General features: G+C 47.3%; 1 protein-coding gene across 7 annotated transcripts in view; it reads left to right on the top strand.

Annotated features, from left to right (window-relative positions):
• The first annotated feature begins 2,377 nt into the window (after nucleotides 1–2,377).
• The window catches only part of abca1b (ATP-binding cassette, sub-family A (ABC1), member 1B), a 47,092-nt gene continuing 34,469 nt past the window's right edge, over nucleotides 2,378–15,000 (top strand). For 5 of the 7 annotated variants that reach the window (XM_044205734.1, XM_044205732.1, XM_044205733.1 and 2 more), the window contains exons 1-8: nucleotides 2,378–2,525; nucleotides 4,857–4,966; nucleotides 6,040–6,133; nucleotides 9,237–9,378; nucleotides 10,400–10,518; nucleotides 12,715–12,836; nucleotides 12,992–13,195; nucleotides 14,769–14,858. In XM_044205734.1, coding sequence (XP_044061669.1) covers nucleotides 2,471–2,525; nucleotides 4,857–4,966; nucleotides 6,040–6,133; nucleotides 9,237–9,378; nucleotides 10,400–10,518; nucleotides 12,715–12,836; nucleotides 12,992–13,195; nucleotides 14,769–14,858 — 936 coding nt within the window. In that variant the 5' untranslated portion in view covers nucleotides 2,378–2,470. Of the gene's footprint in view, nucleotides 2,526–4,739; nucleotides 4,967–6,039; nucleotides 6,134–9,236; nucleotides 9,379–10,399; nucleotides 10,519–12,714; nucleotides 12,837–12,991; nucleotides 13,196–14,482; nucleotides 14,671–14,768; nucleotides 14,859–15,000 lie in introns of those variants that run through there. The other 2 variants (XM_044205735.1, XM_044205737.1) reach the window with 2 other exon arrangements.

Here is a 15,000-nt window from a genome sequence, read left to right as displayed (position 1 = left end):
TCTCCTGAAGACTGAAAGAGAAGAGAAGAGTTCGCCTGGAAACATCTGCTCTTTCATAAAACAGGAAATCTGTTTCTGAGGAGAGTCCTGGTTCAATTCATGTTCTACAGAACCACCAGAGAACCACCAGAGAACCACCAGAAAACCACCAGAAAACCACCAGAGAACCACCAGAAAACAGAGAACCACCACAGAACCACCACAGAACCACCACAGAACCACCACAGAACCACCACAGAACCATCAGAAAACAGAGAACCACCACAGAACCACCACAGAACCACCAGAAAACAGAGAACCACCAGAGAACCACCACAGAACCACCACAGAACCACCACAGAACCACCAGAGAACCACCAGAGAACCACCAGAGAACCAACACAGAACCAACACAGAACCAACACAGAACCACCAGAAAACACAGAACCACCACAGAACCACCACAGAACCAACACAGAACCACCAGAGAACCACCAGAGAACCACCAGAGAACCAACACAGAACCAACACAGAACCACCAGAGAACCACCAGAGAACCACCAGAGAACCACCACAGAACCACCACAGAACCACCAGAGAACCACCAGAGAACCACCAGAGAACCACCACAGAACCACCACAGAACCACCAGAAAACCACCACAGAACCACCAGAGAACCACCAGAGAACCACCAGAGAACCACCACAGAACCACCACAGAACCACCAGAGAACCACCAGAGAACCACCAGAGAACCACCAGAGAACCAACACAGAACCAACACAGAACCAACACAGAACCACCAGAGAACCACCAGAGAACCACCAGAGAACACTCACTATAGCAAAAGATTATTGTAATAAAATCTACTTTATTTTAAATTATTGTATCGTGATATTTCTACGTACATTTCTGTATTTTTATAGTGTTGTTTTTTCGTGTTGTGATGGCATGTGGCTTAGTGGCAGAGCGGGTCGTCCACCCATCGGAAGTTTCGGCGGTTCGATCCCAGCTTCCCCCAGTCCACGTGTCCCAAATGTGAGTGTGTGTCTATTTATCATTACTGTAGCGGTGAATGTCTCTGAAATAAAATGTACAAAAACATAATCAAAGTATAGAAGTCCTCTGTTCCATCAGGCCTGGTGGAAGCTCCTCGGGCCTCTGCAGTTCTGATGATATTCAACGGTACGACAGGTCGTCGGGGTTTTGGCAGTTGCAGTTGTAGCAGTAATAATAATAATAAAACTTTATTTATAGAGCACTTATCAAAACAAAGTACAAAGTGCTTCACAACAAGTGAAATAAAACACCAACAGTGAATGATGAAATATTAAGAAGTAAAATACACAAAAGCAATAAAATAAACAGCCAGCTCAGGTAAAATCAGGATCTGCTTTCAGATGAAAATGTTTAGAGACGAGACTCAAACGAAGAGTAGCAGTAGTATTTATTTACATATATAGATATATATATATATAGATATATATAGATATATATATAGAGATAGATAGATAGATAGATAGATAGATATTGCAGCTTATTTCATGTTTTCAAAGTTCCCAGATCACATGAATCACTGTGGAAAGTATTTTATTGTGAAACATGTGCTGGTTGATCTTTTATTGTGAAACCTCAGTCCCAGCTGCTCAGTGACCGACAGTAACCCCGCTGTCCAGCGGCTGAGTCCACTTCCGCTCACTGGGACCGGAAGTGCGGCCAGAGTTCACCGTACAAAATAAAGAGCAGGTCAGCAGTTTGTCACATGAGGGAAATAAATAAATAAATGTTTCATGAACAGAAAAAAGAAACTTGTTTTTGATGTGTTTTATTCTAAAGCGACATCTGGAAACTGGAAAAGTGTTATTTCATTTATTCAACAGCAGAAACTGATTTTACAAAACTGACGGTAGCAACTTAGTGATGGTAACATCCCTTTTATTAATAATAGATATTGAGAAAGTAGTAATATTAAAAACACAGCTTTGTCGCTGCTTAGCCACATTAGCTATTAACACCAGTGGCTAAGTGATAGCAGCAGCTGCAGCGATAGGAGACGTGTAGGTTTGTCCAGATGTCGACTGTAAATAGTTCTGAAAATAAAATTCATTCATTAATACACTTCAAAGTTCATAAATAAGAAATGTACAAGAATAGGAAATAATCCAAGCTGCAACGTAAGAAAGACATGCAAGAAAAATAAATACAATAAGAATGAACAAATCAATAAACAAGATAAACAATCAAATCAATAAATCATCAAGTATAAAAAACAGCAGCTTTTACATAATATATAATATATATGCAGCTGGCTGTACACATAACACACAAAAAGTGCTCCAGTTAAAGAATTAAAAGCATGATTCTCGTGCTGCTGCTGCTCAGTGTCATGCACAGCGTTTTATTTTGAAGAGCCTGAGCGGAAGCAGCGTGCGTGCTTGTTGCGGTGACTCCGGTGAGTTTCGTCCCGCAGCTGCAGCGCGATGCGGGGCAGATGCTGCTGACCGGAGGCGGAGGAGGCCGACACACCGACACCGACACCGACACCGGTATTTACCCTTTGACTCGCTTTCTGTGGTGTGAAAGTATTAAAGCGGAGTAGAAGAGATAAAGTTCATCTTTTAACGCTTTTTAATCTTTTCAATCTTCTTCTTCTGCGGTTTCAAACTGCTTCAACGGGCGACAAAGTTTCGCAAAGCCGCTAGAAACAGACAGAAGAAGCTCCAGACTGTATTAATATGTAGAAGTGTTTTATTAAATGTTGTTAGGCGGAGAACAGGACTCTGGCAGAGCGGGGTGTCCGAGTCTCGGCCGGTTTAAAGCTCCCGTCCCCGGTTAACGTCCGGACTGCGGGTCTGAGCGTTAACGCGCCCGCTCGCGCGTTGCTGGACTTTGAGCGTGAAAAGACAAAAGAAAAGTTGAGTTTAAAGTTTGAAAGGTTTTAAAGTTTGATTGACCGGGACGTGCAGTGTGCGCGCGTGCCGCTGGGGGCGCTGCAGGAGCTCACCGTGTGGTGCAATCCGTTAATTTCACGGTTAATGACGTCACTTTACTTTCCCCACCGATGACCTGCGCTGAGAGTCTCAGAGTAATGACTGTAATGATTGTGATCTATAACTGACTGGAAACCCGATCAGTCTGATCGATTTAAAGCTTCCGCCTGTGCAGATGTTGATGTTCCTGAGAGTTCGATCACTGAAGAGTTCCAGCGACAAAAGGTTGTTTAGTTTCCTGTAAACACCGAGTGATGATCCAGTCAGCAAATATATAAATGTATAGATTAATATATATAAATATATAGATGTATAGATTAATATATATAAATATACAGATATAGATACAGCCCCCCCCCATCTGTAATGTCCATGTGTAGATCCATTGATCAGGAATCACACTTCAGTACGAAGTTATGGGAGAACACAACAAACATCTACAGAGAACGATTGTAGAACCTTCACAGAACGTTTATAGAACCTACAGAGAACGTTTGTAGAACCAGAGTCGGAGGATCTGCAGCCGTCTGTCTGATTCTGATCAAACAGCTGATTTCATCATCACAGCTTCTCACTCAGAGTTCAAGGACATTAGTGTGTGTGTGTGTGTGTGTGAGTGTGTGTGTGTGTGTGTGTGAGTGTGTGTGTGTGTGTGTGTATTGGGGGTGTTACTGATCACTCAGCCATTATTCAGTGTTTCCTGTAAACAAACGAGTCTCTGACATCAAAGAGTGTGTGTGTGTGTGTGTGTGTGTGTGTGTGTGTGTGTGTGTGTGGGGGTCCTGAGTGCATTTGCAAGTGTGTAGATGCACTCTGCCCCCATCATCATCATCATCGTCGTCTTCCTCCTCTCAGCCAGACTGACGGCAGGAAGACTTGTGTGTTCGAGGGTCGACGTGACGGACAGTCATTTCCAACAGGAAGTGTAGATTCAAATGAAGTGAATGATTAAAAACGTCACGTATAATATTAAAGCGAGTTCTTTACGTAGGAACGTAAAGAAGAGATAAAAGAACAAATATATTGTGTTTATATTAAAACATCTCATTTCATTTAGTGTGATGGGATATATAATGTCATACACTGATTTATGTTGATGGTTTTCACGCATCATTATTTAGACTTTCACGCCGGATGTAACGGGACTCACACCTTCCAAAAACTTCAGCTTTTGTCTCGTCGGTCCACAGAGTGTTTTCCAAAAAGTCTTGGTGATCATCAAGCCCCCTTCCTGATTTCTTATTTATTTGCATGTTTGTCACTTAAATGTTTCAGATCATCAAACTAATTTAAATATTAGTCAGAGATAACTAATAACACAAAATGCAGTTTTTAAATGAAGGTTGTTATTATTAAGGGAAAACTAAATCCAAACCTACATGGCCCTGTGTGAAAAAGTGATTGCCCCCTAAACCTAATAACTGGTTGCTCCACCCTTAGCAGCAACAACTGCAACCAAGCGTTTGTGATAACTTGCAGTGAGTCTTTTACAGCGCTGTGGAGGAGTTTCTGCCCACTCATCTTTGCAGAATTGTTGTAATTCAGCCACATTGGAGGGTTTTCGAGCATGAACTGCCTTTTTAAGGTCATGCCACAGCATCTCAATAGGATTCAGGTCTGGACTTTGACTCCAAAGTCTTGATCACTGAACTCAGTTTTCATCAGCTCCTCACATGTGACACGCTGCTGCTCTCCTTTCTGACATCACAGTGAACTGAACGCACGTGTGTGTGTGTGTGTGTGTGTGTGTGTGTGTGTGTGTGCGTACAGTTGATAAATGTGTGCGTGATCAGCAGCTTCACTCTGAGGAGCCTAATATCTGCTGCGACCTTTGACCCCGGCACCTTTGAGCCGTGTGCTGGCTGAACCCGTCTGTGTTTACTGCAGAGCGAGCGGCTGACAGTCATTCGGGCGGAGAGACGGCGGCAGACATGTCTGTCTCTACACAGCTGGGTCTGTTGCTGTGGAAGAACTTCACCTACAGACGACGACAGACGGTCAGTGTCTCTCACACACACACACACACACACACACACACACACACACACACACACAGGTTTTGTTTCCCGTGAGTGTCTCCATTGATCAACAGTCGTGATGTCGGCGGTGTTCGGCGTCTTTACCTTCAGATGAGACTCAGTGAGTCGTCTTCAGCAGCTGACGTCACGTGTCGATGAGAAACGTGCGTCCTGACGCGGCGCCGCTCTTCTCTCACACGTCTCGTCTGAGTTCCGTTAGCGAGGAACTGACGCGACGTTTGGCTGTAAAACGTAAAACGGCTCAAACGTCCGTTTTGTTTTGTCCAAAACTCGAAGATTCGGTTTCTGAAAAACACTCGATCCGAGCGCGTGAATTACATAAAAGATTCTTTTCTGATCAGTTCGCTGACTGTCGGCACTCGTCGTTATTGATTTGTTTATTGATTTGTTCATTATTGTCACCTGATCGTTTCACGATTACAACAAAATGTGTTTGTTGTCGTTTTTCTTTCCTTGTTTCTAATTTCTAAAGAAACTGTTTCTCCGAACGGCCTCACTTCAGCCTCACAGGAAGCTGAAGAAATCAATACATCTGTCACTTTTCACGTCTGCAGTGTTTTTACGATCCAGTTCGATCCTCCGAGATATGAAGGAGGTCAAAGGTCAGAGCCGAGGCGTCCTGATAACAGCCGATGCATCATGGGAGAAAGTTTCTCTTCTACTGATACGGATTAATAATCTGTAACCGTTTTAATGAAGCAGCGAAACACAGTGTGTGTGTGTGTGTGTGTGTGTGTGTGTGTGTGTGTGTGTGTGTTAATGTGTGTGTGTGTGTGTCTCTCTGCTTGTTGTTGTGAGTCAGAAGTCGATCGATGACTCGTCATTTATTATGAATGACCTCGAATAATAAAGACATGAAGCTGCTTCCTGTTTCACACAGAGACTTAATGAGCTCGAGTGTGTGTGTGTGTGTGTGTGTGTGTGTGTGTGTGTGTGTGTGTTAGTGTGTGTGTGTGTTAATGTGTGTGTGTGTTAATGTGTGTGTGTGTGTGTGTGTTGCTGATGGCTTCCTGTCTCTTCCTGTCCCTCAGCTTCAGCTCCTGGTGGAAATCGTCTGGCCGCTCTTCATCTTCTTCATCCTCATCGCCGTGCGGCTGAACTACCCTCCGTACGAGCAGCATGAGTGTGAGTTCAAAAAACTTTATTGATCTGTTATCTGACCCTTAATTAGCCTGATGTGGTCGGAGGGTTCTGCACGTGGACGCAGACGGACAGCGAGGAGACGAACCTTAAAGTCTCGCCACCTTCCTGAACGCCGTCGGCCGCTCGCGAGCTGCAGATTTCAGTCACATGTTACTGTCCCGTACGGGTCTGATGTCAGGGTGTCCGCTTACTTTTGACCGCAGCCCATTCTGAACAGTAGAAAGCGGTCTGTCAGAGGTGGGTCGATGGATGAACCCTCTCATTGGCTGGTTCTGGCATCACCTGCCTGATCTGGTTTTGTGTAATCGTCCACATACTTTTGGCCATGTAGTGTGAAACTGACTTCAGACTGAGACAAACCAGCTGAAAGCTTCCTGCTGCGTTTGTTTTAAACATCTGTGTTTGGTTTTGAAAAGTGGTTTCAGGCGTTGAAGGTGACAGTAACAGCCAGGTGCATGCTGGGAGTATTTCTGCAGGTAATCGGCGTTGATGCGAAGGTCCGGCTGCTCCTGATTGTCAGATTCTTATCTGCAGCAGACCCTTGCACCCTGAAGGACGTCTGATATCAGCTGTCAGTTTGACTCGATTGATTCCTGATTATCGGAGGTTACTGATCGATAATCAGTCTATCGGAGGAAGTGCAGCGCTTTGAACCGTCGTGGTGCTGAAGAAGCTGGTTTGAGCTCCTTTATGGCTCCTTATCGCTGGGCTGTAATGTCATTATCAAATCTGGTGAAAGTCACAGAGCTGCGTTCAGGATCGATAACGTCAAGACAGAATTACACAACCGCACGTTTCCAACCCGCAGCTGGAGTTCAGCTCGCTCTCTGATCCACACGGACGTCCCGCAGGAAGTCCGCTGAGCGTAAGATCCAGTTCTGAACTGGACTCAGTTTGGACAGAGCCAAGCTAGCTGTTTCCCCCTGCTTCCAGTCTTTATGCTAAGATAAGCTAACCTCGTCGTATCAGCCCAAGTAAAGATGCAAGTGTTTTGAAATGAGTTTGAACTCTTCATTTGAAAGAGGAAGACCGCGGTCTCCATCGGACTGAGTGTTTCCTAAAACGTGAAGCGTCTCTTTGAAGTGAGGGAACACGAGCACCGAGACCAGATGAAACAATGATACTTTGTTTTAAACATCAGGACAAACAGAATTCACGTAGCTGACGACTGAAGTGATCTTTTGTTAACAATCTTAAAGAAAAGTCGAGTGTTCCTCCTCCAGGCGACGTTATTTAGTGGAGGAACAAAACCTGAGAGACTGGAAACAGAGAGATCCAGATTCTCCTCTGCTGTCTTTAGTTTGTTTCAGCTCGCTGGGTTCTGGGTCGTTATTTCGCCAAAGTCCGAGTGAATACTACTGAGCTCGGTGTTCGGGGAAACGAGCAGGAATGAGAGAGAGAGTCTGGTCGCTTTTTATTAAACTTAGTTTGACTCAGGAAGCCGGTTGTCTTCCTGTTTCCCCGCGAAAGCAGAAACTCTCAGGACTCTCAGTTCTGCTGCTGGCGGCTGAGGAATATTTCTGCTGTGATTCACGCAGCATGTGAGCTCAGACGTGTTGAAACTCGCCGCTCTGAAAGGCTCAGAGAGAAGACGTCACTTCAGGCTTTAAGCACCAGGTTTAACTGTTGCAAACGACTCGGGTTAGTAAATAAATGTGCGTCCTCGCCGTGCAGCAGTGTGTCTGTTCCACTCAGTGCTAATTAACAGTTAGTAACCGTTCAAAGTGCTTGTTGTTTTCAGCCTTAAGCCTGTTTGTTTGATATGAAAACATCATAATATCATAAATGACTTTAATGATTAATAGATGATTGAAATAGTTGCTGGTCAGTGTATAACGGGTTGTTTGATTAATCGTTGGAGCTTTAGCATGTAGTCCGGGCATCAGGGTTAGGGTTAGGTTAGGGTCCGGGCATCAGGACGCAGCGGCGGTTTTCCATGTTTGTCGTGTTTCAGCTGCAGCGTTGAGTGATTTTGAGGACTATTGAGTGCGGCGCTGTCAGCTGCGTGTCCTGAATGTGACAGGCTGTTATCTTATCTGTGTTTTGATTAGAAAGAGGCCAGCTGGCAGTCTTAGAGCTCCTCTGATAGCAGCTTCTTCGCTCAACATAAAGCTGCCGGGGGGGTAAAGGTCGCGGCGCTGACACGCTGCCTCCGCTCGGCTCACTCCTGCTGCTCTGCTGCAGGTGATAATAAACCAATCGCAGGTTATCTACCTGTGTCCAGGTGAACGTATGGACAGTTTGTTCCAACACAGCAGCAAGATAAAGACGAAACGTCCTCAGCATCTTTCTGATTAAATCTGACTGCTTCGCAAACCGGATCACACGTGGTTTTAAATCTCAGAGGACTTTACAGTCTGGACAACGTACGACGCCGTGAGAGAAAAGTAGAAAGCTCAGGAAGAGAAACAAAGTCAGATCCCTGTTCAGGACGGACAGCTGGAACAACACGACGTGCAGAAATACAAATGTATAATATTAAATAAATATGAAGTGTAATAAGTCAAAGACTGGTCGACTGCTGCTTTTAGCTGCTTTTAGCTAATCAAGTGAATTAAACGAAGGTAATTCATCACACTCGTAAAAAGAATCGTGTGAATCCGTTATGATCATAAAGTATTCAGCTTATTGATTAACAGCATCTATCCTGATACGACCAGAGATAAAAGAGAGAGATACCTCAACGTGAACCGTGTTGGAAAAACTAACAAACAAGCTGAATTTCTTGTTGTTGGACAAAACAAGAACATTTTTCACTGTCATCTGATTTTTTTTTAAAGCCAAACAATTAATCGATTAGTGGAGAAAAATCCAGAAAATAATCGGCAGATTAATCGATAATGATTAATAATGAAATGTATTCTAAGTGTATTTTAGACAAAGTGATAAAGAACCACAAGAATCACACGTTTGTGATTGTAAATGTGCACCTGCTGCCGCACTGAACGGTAAAATCTGAGCCACTTATTTTGTTAGCATTCAGCAGCTGCATCTGCCGCGAGCCGAAAGTGCTGTTCGTGCTGTCGACACTTTTACTGCGGTAGATTTTCTGAGTCACTTCCTGGTTTTTCGGTTCTGTCTGCAGGTCATTTTCCCAACAAGGCGATGCCGTCGGCCGGCACGCTGCCCTGGCTTCAGGGAATCCTCTGCAACGCCAACAACCCCTGCTTCAGACACCCGACGCCGGGCGAGTCTCCGGGCGTCGTCGGCAACTTCAACGACTCCATGTGAGACCGGATTTTATCTCATTACTCCCTCAGACCTGAGACTTTTATTCTGAAAAACTGGTCATCTTTACTGCCGAAATGCTGCTATTAAATTAGCTTTTACTTACCTGAAATAACTTTTATCATTGTAGTTAAGCAGTTGAAATGTCAGTTAATTCACTATCTCCAGCACTTCAACTGACTTTAAGTGCTTACTCGTCAAATTACATTTTAACTGCTTTCGCCTTTTTACTAATCAGCTGACGCTTCGACTACTTTCAGTTAGTGCTGGGTTTAAAAAATGTATTTTCCGATTCAGGGAATAACAGCACAACGTTTAGAAATGCAATACTTTAATTCAACCGTAACTGTCAAGTTGTTTTTCTTAATATCTATAAAGTGGAAATATCCGCTCTGTTATAGATGATTTAAAGGGTCGATTCGTAACGCGAACATTAATATTGTTAATAATGCAGCAGGTTAGACGGTTCCTTGTACAATTTACAGCATTAGCTCTCTGAGAAGTTGTTACTGAAGTGTCCCTGAGAAGTCCGTGGCGGTTCCCAGCTCTTCAGTGTTCAACTGCCTACGGGGCTTAAACCTCAAAGTAAAATTTTAATGTTTTCAACGATTACACGTTTCAGCTGCTTTCAGCTCAAAGCCTTGAACTGACAGTTCAACTGCTTTCATTACTTAGACATCGCCATCAATGTTAACATACAGACACTTCAACTGCCTTAAGAGATTAAACTTGTGATAAAAATTTGACTTACTTTCGTCTCTTACACTTCAAGTGACTTTTTTTTAAAGCTTTGACTTAAACTGACACTTCAACTGCTTTAAATGCTTATATGTTTAACTGCCGCACATCTTGCATACAATGTGTTTACAGTTTTTACACCTGCAGTTTGCAGTGTAAGCGAGCACACTTCACTTTCCTTCAGAAAGTATAGTCAGTGTTTGTTTCTGTGTTCTGAGAGTCAGCTTTATTGAAATGTGACGGTTTTAAACAGTTTGTCGCTGATTCTGTGTTTTTCTTCAGAATTTCTCGTCTGTTTTCGGACGCGAAGAAGATTCTTCTGTACAGCCAGAACGATAAAAACCTGGATGGCTTCAAGGAGCTGGCTCAGGCTCTGCGGGCGCTGCAGGAAAGCCGATCAGGTAGGAAGCGGTCGGAAACCGGCTGCCGAGTCCGTTAAACGGATTCACGTGATTTGACTCTGAGTTAACTTTGGCTGCAGTTCATATTTCTCCCGAAGCCAAACAATAAGCAATACGTGAAACAGCAGCGGACGTAAACATCACAAAACCGGTAAAACTACCACAATCTTCAAAAAGCTGAAGCTGGTTTTCAGTCAGAGCTCAGCGGCAGCGTTTCAGGCGTCCCTCCTCGGTGCTGGATGTTTCAGGCTCATTGAACAAAAAGAATTTTGCTCCTTTGTGTTAATTTGTTTCATCTCGCCGTGGGGGACGTTTCTTTTCTCTACCTGCTCCGACCTGCCGGCTCCGCTCCTCTGTGTTCCCTCTAATCACGTCCGATCACACAAACCGAGGCCGCCTACTTCGTGAGAGCGAGCCGGTGGGATGTGAGCGGGGGCGGGGAGACGAGCCGCGGCAGGTTTACCTGAGAGAGCCTTCTCAGGTGATCTCACCTGGCCAGAGTGCAGTGCGGTTAGAGAGAAGCGTCTCTGACTCAGAGGAGTGGAAACGTCACAGGGTTTAGACCAGAATCAGAGACCTCGTCCTCAGCCGGTGACGCTCAGCGTGGCGTCTCTCTCTCGTCACGTTGAGCTTTCTGCCGCTCGGCTCGCGCTTGAACCCGGTGGCGTCACGCTGAGCGTCACCGGGTTCAAGCGCGTCGCTCTGCAGCTGAACAAACTCGGTGGAGTCAGATCTCCACGTGCGTCGCGGCCGTCTGTGGCGGTTCCTGGTCTCCTTCAGTCTGGGGGTCTCGGCCCTGCGGAGGACAGTCCTGACCCGTTCCCGTGACCTCACGGCGGTTTGTCCGCAGTAACAGTGCTGGCGCTGTTACAGCGGCTCGCCGTCCGGGAGGGAAGCTGAGGCCCTGAACTGACTGCTGATTGGCTGAGAGTGCGGTTTAATCATCCCGGAGGTTTCTGATTGAAGCAGACGGTTTCTCTGCTGGAGCTCTCTGAGGAACCTGGTCCTCATTTGACCAATCACATCACTCAGAGCTGCTGATGTCAGACAGCTCAGCGTGTCCCCGAGTTCACCTCAGTCCGGTTCAGTCGGCCCCCGTGAGGCCAGAACCGGACTGAGGTGAACTCAGGCCTGCAGAGAGCCTCTGACTCCTTCAGGTGTTTCCTGTTTGATTTAAACGTGTTTGTAAAAGTTGCTCTTCGTCCCCGTCACAGCTGCATGTTTAAACCTGTAGAAGAAGAAAAGACGGGGGGGGCTTTGTCCAATAAATGTAAAGAGCTGCTGTGATGCAGGTTTCCCCTGAGCTCACCTGAGCGGAAAGTTTGTCCCACAGACAGGTGACAGCATGCAGCTGAGGGGGAGGAGGGGAGGGAGGAGGAGGAGGAGGAGGAGGAGGAGGAGGAGGGGAGGAGGAGGAGGAGGAGGAGGAGGAGGAGGAGGGGGAGGGAGGAGGAGGAGGGAGGAGGAGGGGAGGAGGAGCAGGAGGAGGGGGAGCAGGAGGAGGACGAGAGGGGGGAGGAGGAGGAGGAGGAGGAGGGAGGGGAGGAGGAGGAGGAGGGGAGGAGGAAGAGGACGGGGAGGAGGAGGGGGAAGAGAGAGGAGGAGGGGAGGGGAGGAGAAGGAGCAGGAGGAGGAGGAGGAGGGGAGGAGGGGGGAGGGAGGAGGAGGAGAGAGGGAGGAGGAGAGGGAGGAGGAGGAGGAGGAGGGAGGAGGAGGAGGAGGAGGAGGAGGGAGGGGGAAGAGAGGGAGGAGGGGAGGAGAAGGAGGACGAGGAGGGGGAGGAGGGGGAAGAGGAAGAGGAGGAGGGGAGGAGAAGGAGCAGGAGGAGGGGAGGGAGGAGAAGGAGCAGGAGGAGGGGGGAGGAGGAGGAGGAGGAGGAGGGGGGGAGGAGGAGGGGGCAAGAGATGGGGGAGGAGGCAGGAGGAGTAGGGGAAGGAGGAGCAGCAGGAGGAGGGAGCAGGAGGAGGAGGAGGAGGGGAGGAGGAGCAGGAGGGGGAGGAGGAGGGGGGGTGGAGGAGAAGGAGGTAGGAGGAGGAGGGGGGTGGTGGAGGAGCAGCAGGAGGAGCAGGGAGGAGCAGGAGGAGGAGCAGGAGGGGAGGAGGAGGGGGGGTGGAGGAGAAGGAGCAGGAGGAGGAGGAGGGGGGGTGGAGGAGCAGCAGGAGGTTTCTCTGATGTGCTGTTTCTTTGCGTCTTCAGGCTTTAAGCTGAAGCACTTCCTGCGGGACAACGAGACTCTGTCGAGCTTTCTGCTGAGGAACGCCTCCTTCTCCGAACACGGCGTCCAGCAGGTCAGAGACGCCGACGTCCACCTGGAGAAGGTGAGGACGCGCTCCGCACATGCTCAGTCTGAATGAGAGCGTGCGATGGAACACTGCGAATGTTGAATAGTAATATCGAATAAAAGTCTGATTTTAGTTCAATATTCTCAGCTCCTGATTCTGCACCTGACCTTTGACCCTTCTCTCCGTCTCAGGTCCTCCTGAAAGGTTTCGGGGTCCACCTGAGGGACATGTGTCCCAGGAAGGGGGGCGAGCGGAGCGTGGAGGACTTTGTGACGATCTCGGACCGTCAGGTGTCGATGCTGGTCCAGGAAGTGATCTGTCAGGCCCCGCCCGCCTGGCTGAACCACGCTGAGGAGCACTTCCTGAACAACCTGGACTTCCTCAAACCCATCCGGGTAAAAACACACCTGCTGACGGGTCACATGGTCTCACACCTGTGAACACGGGCGGCAGCTGTTGGAGCGTTTAATGAGTTATATTTATTATCATAATAACCACGTAGATAATACAAAACTTTATTAACTACTGACTCGTTTACATGAACAGCGAGGTCACATGATCATGATGTAACAACATTTCATTTGACAAAATAATCTCAACTCAAGGTCCACTTACTAGCTGCTCCCTGAGCTTTCTGCTGTATCTCAGGGTAGCAGCGTCAGTCCTGATCCACTGATGAAGCCTGTGAGATGTGGTTGAAAGCTCAGAAAAAGCTAGTAAGTGGACCTTGAGTCGAGAATGAAGTTTCGCACGCAACATATTATTTCAATAAATATTCTAATTGTTGTTTTTAAAATGTGAAGCAGGTTTATTGGCACCGGATCGAAAATGTAAAATTGTCTTTAGCTCGATAAAACTCTAAACAAGACGAAATGATACAGAAACAAACGTCACGAGTTCATCGACAAAACGTCTCTCGTTACGCTCGTGAACGAAACTCGACGCTGTTCGAGCCTCCCTGTGAACGCCTGCGACGGCTTCCCGCCGCCTTCGTGTTCAGGGTGAACGTCTGCTTTAAGAAACTCGTCTACCGGACGCCAATCTAAATATTAACGTGAAGAATCAGACGGGAGGTCGCGCTGTTCTCGCAGCTCCGTCACGTGGAGCCGGTGGCACAGCGTGTTGAAGGGTTCACCTGCGCCCTTTGTCTTAAAATATTCATGTCCCCGAGTTACTCAGAAAGCTTCCTGAAACTTGAAACCGATCAAACGAAGAGAAGAAGGTTCTTTAATTTCCAGGTGAAGGCGCTGATTCTCAGGTATTTTAATTGAACTTGTTTCTGTGGAAACACAGCGAGTTCTCGTGTGAATGACGGAGGGCGTTTTCACCTGGCTCACTCTGCTCAGGTGTGTTCGCTGTGTTGTGTGTGTGTGTGGGAGGAGGCGTGTCTCGGCCCGTCTCGGCCCTCGCGGTCTCAGTTTTCGTAGCCTGGAGACCAGTTTGGTGGTTTTCAGGACTGAAAGCGAGCTGTACGTCAGCGAGGCGTCGCCTCTTTTGTCTGCAGGATCTACGAGCTGCCGACTGACTGTGAGAATAACTCACGCCGTCCTCTGTGTGTCTGAGCGGAGAGTTTCCACGGCAGCAGAGAAAGAAATGTGTAAATCCTTCACTTCATTCAGAGACTCGGAGAGAAAATCCTGAAGTTTACAGGTCCAGAGGAGTCAGAGGATCAGCTCCAGGGTCTGGATCCTGTCAGAGGATCGGCTCCAGGGTCTGGATCCTGTCAGAGCATCGGCACCGAACACCGTCTCACTGACCCGTGTGTCGGTGAAGCTACCTGTGATTCAGAAGCCGTGGGTTCGGCTCCGGTTATGATGAGACGCTTTTATCAGCGGTTTGGAACAGCGAGCAAAACGCACGAGCAGAAAAGGTTTTCAGAGAACGTGACAATAGTCGCGTCGTTAAATATCAAATCAAATTTACTGAAGCTGGAAACTAAAAGTGTCTCTGTCTCTTTGTGTCTCTCAGAGGGACGTGAGGTCCGACCCCCAGGCCGTCAAACAGGTTGCCAAGGCGACCAACAGCCTCCTGGACAGTCTGGGTTCACTGGCAGTCGAGGTAAGAAACACACCTGGTCACCTGACACCTCCGTGATGTCATTTAGAGCTCCATCACAGCCGACGGACAGACGTGTCCTCCAGTGGACAAAGTGTAGTGAACAGAGTTTACCTGACAGACAGGCGTGTCCTCCAGTGGACAA

The sequence above is a fragment of the Siniperca chuatsi genome, linkage group LG8 (assembly GCF_020085105.1).
Source record: "Siniperca chuatsi isolate FFG_IHB_CAS linkage group LG8, ASM2008510v1, whole genome shotgun sequence".
Taxonomy (NCBI): Eukaryota; Metazoa; Chordata; class Actinopteri; order Centrarchiformes; family Sinipercidae; genus Siniperca; species Siniperca chuatsi.
Note: the sequence above shows the minus strand (reverse complement) of the source record. Positions and strands in the feature narration are given on the sequence as shown.